This window comes from Pan paniscus, chromosome 8, assembly GCF_029289425.2.
Source record: "Pan paniscus chromosome 8, NHGRI_mPanPan1-v2.0_pri, whole genome shotgun sequence".
Lineage (NCBI taxonomy): Eukaryota > Metazoa > Chordata > Mammalia > Primates > Hominidae > Pan > Pan paniscus.
Window position 1 is genome coordinate 17,663,043 of NC_073257.2, and position 8,429 is coordinate 17,671,471.

Here is an 8,429-nt window from a genome sequence, read left to right on the forward strand (position 1 = left end):
AAATTCTTGCTTTCTGGCACAATCTGAAGCCCAAAGGCTCTAAGAATCTTACTGTATCCCAGATATGGAACTTGTTACATCTCCTTCTAGTTGTCAAAGGTCTTTGGAAGCCAGGATCTGATTCATAGATGAGCTTCTGTTCAGAAATGGCATTTCCATTTATACTTTTAGAAGATATATAAAATTTATTTCTGTGAAAAAGATTATTACTTGACAATAATATCCTCAGCTCAAATATAATGCTATACTGATTATTATTCAGCTTCCTTACTTTCATCTTTTTAATATTAACATAACTATTTCATATAAATTGATGCTTCTCTCTTTTGGTCAACTGCAGGTAGAATGTCATCCGTATTTCAACCGGAGTAAATTGCTAGATTTCTGCAAGTCAAAAGATATTGTTCTGGTTGCCTATAGTGCTCTGGGATCTCAACGAGACAAACGATGGTAATAAAAACAATGGGACCTTTACATAAACCTTCATTTTGCAGAAATTTTTTTAGTCAGAGCATCCTCAGTTTCCTGTAGTTAAGTTCCAAGTGGCTCATGGAGAGGAAAGAGAATTGCATTTCTGATGAGATCTTGGATGATGCTGATGGTGATGCTTGGGGGCCTCGCTTGAGAAGCTCTGGTGCAGAGTGGACGCCTTAGTCTGTTTAGGGAGCCGCCTAACAAACTATCCCCAGCCTCAGGGCCTCAGCATTTCTGCCTTTCCTTCCAGGGTGGACCCGAACTCCCCGGTTCTCTTGGAGGACCCAGTCCTTTGTGCCTTGGCAAAAAAGCACAAGCGAACCCCAGCCCTGATTGCCCTGCGCTACCAGCTGCAGCGTGGGGTTGTGGTCCTGGCCAAGAGCTACAATGAGCAGCGCATCAGAGAGAATGTCCAGGTGAGGAGCGGGGCTGTGGGCCTCAGGGTGCCTGCACAGTGTCCTTCACACGTGTGCTTCTTGTAAGGCTCTCAGGACAGCCTTGGGCCAGCTCCATTTCCCTGTATTTCCCATATGAACGCTTTGCGTGCATCCTGAGGGTTTCTTCTACTCTACCACGGGAGAGACAGCACAGGTGCAGAGAATTAAGATGGGACCAAACCAAAAATGGAGATTTTTTAATTTCAGCATTAAGTTGACAATCTACTCTGCATCCCTGCACCAGGAACATCATTTTTTCATGTTGTTTGTTTGGTTTTGGTTTTTTTTTGAGACAGAATCTCATTCTGTCTCCCAGGTGGGATGATTCTCCTGCCTCAGCCTCCTGAGTAGCTGGGATTACAGGTGCCTACCACCAAGCCCGGCTAATTTTTGTAATTTTTAGTAGAAAGGGTGTTTGTTTCGCCATGTTGGCCAGGCTAGTTCCAAACTCCTGACCTCAGGCAACCCACCTGCTGTGGCCTCCCAAAGTGGTACTACAGGTGTGAGCCACTGCTCCTGGCCTCCTCTTCATCTTCAGAAATGTGGAGTAGCATTAGGTGTTCTTTAGTCTACCAATCATTGTGGATTTTTTATTTCCATTTCTTTGTACACTCAGTTAAAATTTCACATATTTATTCACTTGGAGTTTTCTGTTTGTGTACTGCCTAAGTCTTTGACTCTTAGTTGCTTGTCTTTTTTTTAAGTATAGGAGACCATAATTATACTATTAAATAGAGCTGTTAAACAAATCACCCTCAACATAGGGGTTTAAGGTGAAAACCACTGATTTACTCAGGATTCTCTAGTTAGAAACTTAGCATGGCCTCAGCCTGAACTTAGTCAAGTTCTGTTCTTGGCTGGGCTCTCTCATGTGTTTGCAGGACAATGAGGTAGCTCTGCTTCAAGATGTCAATGGGACATTTGTCTGGGTGCCATTTTCTCCTCCATATAGTTCATCCTCCAGCCATCCAGCCCAGACTTCACCTCAGCACATGGCATGACCCCAAGGCAGTGAGTGGACACATGCAAAGCCTTTTCATGTCTAGGCTCAGGGCTGCCACGCCATTGCTTCTGGCAAATATTACCCACTAATGCAAGTTACAGGCCAGACTCAAGGGATGGGTAAATAGACACCACCACTTATTGGAAGGAGCTAGAAATTCATATAACCAAGCAAGTGGATACAGGGACATGTGAGTGTTGGAGGAAGTATTTCTTATTAATCTATGATGGATTAATATATGATAGGTTAATATATATGATAGATTGATATATTATAGTTTAATAAGATATATGAGATAGATTACACATATATACATATATATATTCCGGGTATTAATCATTTAGAGATTTAGATGTATTATTGAAGTACCACCTCCCAAATTGCATATGTGCTGTGATTTTCTCTGTAGTTATGTTTTCATGAAGAAAAGTTGCTACTTTTCATGTAGTTAAATTATTCATGCCTCTTTCCTGTGGTTGATGAGTGGCATGTCTTTTCTTATATTGGGAACATGACAATCTTTTAATATGTTATCTTGCAAAATTGGTAATTCTCTTTACTTATAAATTAGTTGTAAATTCAAATGAATTTCTTTTTCAATACTAAGTAAAATAAATATGCACATGGAATTTCTAAATTGATATCAAAAGGTGCCACCAACAATTATTGAAAAGCGTTCACATTTGCTCACATACCTTGATTTTTTTACCTCTACCATAAATGAAACATTCACAAATAATATTCTTGCCTCTCCTTTGTCTTCAATTGACTTATTTACTTTTCTGTACTGTCTAAATAATGAAAGGTCTTGCTACCAGAATGGTACAACTTTTTTTCTAACTCTTTGTTTTATTTGATAATATCTTGATTATTCTTGACTGACTATTCTGTTATATGAAATTTTGAAACATCAACATCCACGAAAGAGTACATATTTTAGTCTTTGGTTGATATTGTATTGAAACTGCAGTTCACTGTGAAGAGAACTTTTTGACAATATTGAGACTTTCAACCTATGATGAATTTCCAACTATTTAAATGGCCTTTTAATATATATTTCATTAATTTTATAACATTATCTACTAAACCATATGTATTTTTAAATATTTATCCATAGATACTGAAAATTATTAGAACCTCTTGATAACGTTTTCCTTTTTGTTTTGTGGATTTTCTAATGTGTAGAAATGTTAAAAGAAAAATGTAATGAACACCTTTTACCTAGACTCATTGTTAACTTGTTCATGATTTTTATTCTCTCTCTCTCTCATTCTCTGTATCACTATTACAGAGTGATTTATTCAATTTATAGATTTATTCAATTCCATGTGTTAGCAATTAGTGGCATCCTCTTGATATTTAAAGTCTCTCAAATTTAGAGAGTAAGATACACTTCAAGCCTGTATCTGTTTCCTTTAGACATGAAATTGTTTGTTAGTAATTAGACAATTCCTGCCTTGAATTATGTTGAAAACAAACGTTGTTTGCATTATACCTGTTTATTAAAGAGATATAGAAATTCAACAATATCTATCGAACTTAATATATAATCTTCTGTTATTTAAAAATTTGCCTCTAGATTCTTGTGGGCCTTCTAGGTACATGACCCTATCATGTGGGCACAATGTCAGCGCTGTTTCTTCTCCATTTTCTGTTGAAATTTTCTCTTTGTCTGCAGAGTTGTGCAGTTTCAATACATAATATCTAGGAATGGATTTCTGCTTATTTTTCATGGGCTATTCACTGACCCACCTGAGTGTTTAGAGACGACTTCTATAACTGTTTAAAACTTACCAATATTTTAAGTATTGTCTCTGCACCCTACTGTCTAATATACTTGGGGGTTCACAACTGGCAATTATGCAATCTAAAAATAATAAAAGTTTTTTATTTCTGTGATAGGTTTTTGAGTTCCAGTTGACTGCAGAGGACATGAAAGCCATAGATGGCCTAGACAGAAATCTCCGCTATTTTAACAGTGATAGGTAAGTTTCCTTTGTAAATGGGTGATCTAATTTATTTTTGGAGAAGGAATGTAGGATGGGTGTTGAGAGTGACCTCCATACCAGAGGGACAGAGGCCAATGTGAGTCAGAGGTGAGACTGGAACTCTCCTGCTGGATTCACTCCAGAGCTCTGTTCTCTGGCAGGGTGAGTGGGCAGGGATCAGCATGGGTCTACCTGTGCCTCTGCTCTCCTGACTCCATGGAACTTTCCAGAGCAGCCAACATCACTACCAAGTCTGCACCTTCCATATAGGCCTGGTGTTTCTACCACTGGACATGCTGTGGATACTGCCCATGTGACTTCATTAGATGTTTCCAAATCAGTGCTTATATCACATTGTCCCAAACCTGCTCAGCTCCTTATCAAATCAAAAACATTTCCAACAACTTTGTGGTCCAGGTGCCAATTCCCACCTCCTTCATATGGAATTGCTTGCTAGATCCTGTCAATTCAGCATCTTTTATTATTTCAAATGTTTTTCCTCCTTCTCCTTGCATGTTTGTTCATGCCCCAAACTCTGCTTTTGCCTCCAGAAAGCCTTCCTTAGTGGAGTGAATAGGAGCGCTTGTCCTTGATTTCCTGCAATATGGAGCTCTCAAGGCAGAGAATTTAAAAAAATTTAAAATCAAAGAGTGTGAGTGTGGAGGCAGAAGCTCCATTGTTGTATATAATTTGTAGCTGATAAAAGATCTTTACTATTCCTTCATGGTCTAAGGTTCTAGGATTCATAGACGGTCATTCATTTAATGAGGGAAAAGCAGGAAGTTACGGCCGGGCGCAGTGGCTCACGCCTATAATCCCAGCACTTTGGGAGGCTGAGGTGGGCAGATCGACTGAGGTCAGGAGTTCGAGACCAGCCTGGCCAACATGGTGAAACACTGTCTCTACTAAAAATATAAAAATTAGCCAGGCATGGTGACACTTACCTGTAATCCCAGCTACTTGGAAGGCTGAGGCAGGAGAATCGCTTGAACCCAGGAGGCAGAGGATGCAGCAGTGAGCTGAGATCACACCACTGCACTCCAGCCTGAGTGACAGAGTGAGGCTACATCTCAAAAAAAAAAAAAAAAAAAGTAGGAAGTTATGTAACTGCTGGCAGTGGAAATTTTAACAAGTGATAGGGTGAGATAGTGTGTGAAAAAGCATAAGTACAGTAGCCCTTCATAAGTGCTTAAAAATTGGTAGATATCATTGTTAATATTTTTTTAGTTTCAAGGAAAATTAAGAATAAAAAAAGGAAACCATGTAAAAGAAAGGAAGAGCAGCGAGCATCAGTAATTCTTATCATCAATTAAAAATGTAATAAGCTGGTGTTTATCTGTTCCTTTATATTTCATGTTATTTCTATATAAGAATTTTTAATGCATTGTAGCTCCTTGGATATTAGACCCTATATCATATATAACAATTTACATTTCTGAATCTTACAAAATATATTGCATACAGTAGGCAGTAGCAGGTAATAAGTAAAGTAACAAAAGAAAGTATAGTCAGAGTATCTCTGCTCTCCTGACAGATGTACAGGAATATGCTTGAATATTTGACTTTGTGTGTTTTACGTGTTAACTTCCAGATAAGGGAATATGATTGAATAATTTATTATTTTGAAAATACTATATTATGAAGCCATGTTCATAAAGGTAAGAAAGGCAGATTCTACAACTAGTCAGACAACTTAACATTCACACTAATGACAGCTTCATTGAAATCACTTTACTACTCCCCTAGTAATGGAGCCATTGCATTCATATTATACATTATTCTCTTTTCAGTCTTGCTAGCCACCCTAATTATCCATATTCAGATGAATATTAACATGGAGGGCTTTGCCTGATGTCTACCAGAAGCCCTGTGTGTGGATGGTGATGCAGAGGACGTCTCTATGCCAGGGACTAGACACATCACCTCTACTTAAATCCGTCCTGTTTAGCGACTTCAGTCAACTAGAGCTGAGTCCATAGGCCAGAAAGACAATAAATTTTTATCATTTTGAAATAATTGAATGTTTTCTCAAAGATTCTTTACCTACTGTGTTCTGTAGTGTGTGTTTTCTTCTGGCTCAACAGGGCTAAAAACTGTGTGATTTGCCTGTAAGTTAGGAGTGGGGGAATAATAATCATTTATAGACATACTGTAATGGGACTGCAATAGAGTTTTCAGCCTCTAGAGAAGGAGCAGGTGTGGATCAGTTAGTGCCTCTTTAGCTCTTTTAGGAAGAACTCGCACAGCATGAACTCTGGAAGGTAAGCGATATTGACAGGATGACCAGCAATCCACAGGCTCCCTATAGCAGTACAAGGGTCAGAGCTCCTGGAGCCTGGGGAGGAGGCATCCCTGTGAGAGGGGTGCTCAGGGCACCCACCAAGGAGAAATAATTGAAAGAAGCTATGGGGGAGCTTAGGAGAAGGGAGTCAAACACATCTCTGCTTGGAAAATTTGGCACTTTTTTTGATAATCATAGTTGTAAATAAAACATTCAACAATGTTTTTAAAAACCGCAGAGCTGAGAGTCCAGCCTTGACCCCCCCCAAGTGTGCCCTGTGACACCAGTGACCTTGGGGGGCTGTGGTGGGGCAGGACATCAAAGAAACAATGAACTATATGTGTACATATGTATGTGTGCATGTGTACGTGTACACGTGTATATATGTACATATGCACGCATATATACATATGTACACGTGTATGTACATATGTGTATGTGTGCATGTATATACATATGTACACATATTTGTATATAATAAAAATCATATTTGTATATGTTTTATACATAAAATAAGGTACACTATCAAATATGAAACACAAAATATCCCAAAGTCATTACATATTACTGCCAAATTAATATTAAAATGGTAGGTAATACATCTAATCCAATTTTCAAAAATCTCAAACATCTTTTGAAAACATATGGAAAATAGCATGATGCTTTTAAACTTTGGTAACTTTTAGGACCACCTCTTACAAAGACATGTAATTATTCTGCAGTTTTTAGGGGTATAAATTTCATCAGCTAATCGTGAGGATGCAAATTTTTATTTCAGATGACTCTTTTTGAAAACTTGGGACAATGTCATGGCCTATTGGTTAAGGCATTTTGAGAAGAACAGTATTTTTTGACCTGGGCACACTTGCTAACACATTCATTCTCAACTGTTCTTATGCTGTTGGCCACCTTAACCCCATCAAAGCCATGTCTCTCAGCTGATAATCATCCCCTCAAGTTTCATAGTAACCACAATCTTTTGTTAAATTATTTGTTCCTGAAAATTGGAAAAGGCCATACACTTTGGAGTTCCCTATGCCAATTTTTGGGTGATTTTCTGGCTTTACATACCACTTATAGGCCGAGAAACCCCCAAACAGTGTCTCTAGCTCTGCTTTTTTCCCCAGACTCCTGAATAGAACATGAAATTATCTACTCTAACATCCCTACATTAGTGTCTAACATTCACTGTTCGCATGCCTCAAATAAAACTGATGTCAACTACTGTCATCCTGTTCCAAATCAATTTTTTTACTCTAACTAATGATTATTTCACATCTACTGAAGTTGATTTACATAGTTATTGAAGAAAGGTTGATTTTTCTGAACTTAGTAGTCAAGTGTATAAAGCCAAAGGAAAATTTTTAATTTCTTTAGCATGCAGAACATTTCTTTTTTTAAGATGTGAAATAATTATTAGGGTGGTTATTTGTAACTACTAAATTTGCTAGAGGCTTATTCCAATTCTTCACCCTCCATTTCCACTTCCTATTTTTAAAAGAAAGTTTCTCAGAATTTCATAAAGTTCAATGCCTGGCTTCAGGAACCCTTGGAATGTAACCAAATTCTACAGAAACTACCAATCCTGTTTTCTCTACAAGAAATGCTGGAAGGCGGGTATTTCTGCATTTCCATCTGAGGTACCGGGTCCATCTCACAAAGGAGTGCCAGACAGTGGGCGCAGGTCAGTGGGTGCAGTGCACCATGCAAGAGATGAAGCAGGGCGAGGCATTGCCTCACTCGGGAAGCGCAAGGGGACAGGGAGTTCCCTTTCCTAGTCAAAGAAAGGGGTGACAGACAGCACCTGGAAAATCGGGTCATGCCCACCCTAATACTGCGCTTTTCCAACGGGCTCAAAAAACAGCGCAGCAGATTATATCCCACACATGGCTCTGAGGGTCCTATGCCCACGGAGTCTCGCTGATTGCTAGCAATTGCTTGCAAACATGCTGCAAGGCAGCAGCCAGGCTGGGGGAGGGGTGCCCGCCCTTGTCAAGAGTCGCTTAGGTAAACAAAGCAGCCAGCAGCCAGGAAGCTCCAACTGGGTGGAGCCCACCACAGCTCAAGGAGGCCTGCCTGCCTCTGTAGGCCACCTCTGGGGGCAGGGCACAAACAAAAAGACAGCAGTAACCTCTGCAGACTTAAATGTCCCTGTCTGACAGCTTTGAAGAGAGCAGTGGTTCTCCCAGCACGCAGCTGGAGATCTGAGAAGGGGCAGACTGCCTCCTCAAGTGGGTCCCTGGTCC

At 39.4% G+C, this 8,429-nt stretch overlaps 1 protein-coding gene across 7 annotated transcripts in view; it reads left to right on the forward strand.

Annotated features, from left to right (window-relative positions):
- Positions 1-5,918, forward strand: part of AKR1C3 (aldo-keto reductase family 1 member C3) — a 78,141-nt gene extending 72,223 nt beyond the window's left edge. For 4 of the 7 annotated variants that reach the window (XM_063607237.1, XM_063607238.1, XM_063607234.1 and 1 more), the window contains 4 exons: positions 341-450; positions 725-890; positions 3,817-3,899; positions 5,693-5,918. In XM_063607237.1, the coding sequence (XP_063463307.1) occupies positions 341-450; positions 725-890; positions 3,817-3,899; positions 5,693-5,735 (402 nt within the window). In that variant the 3' untranslated portion in view covers positions 5,736-5,918. The other 3 variants (XM_063607235.1, XM_063607236.1, XM_063607233.1) reach the window with 2 other exon arrangements.
- Positions 5,919-8,429: the final 2,511 nt, after the last annotated feature.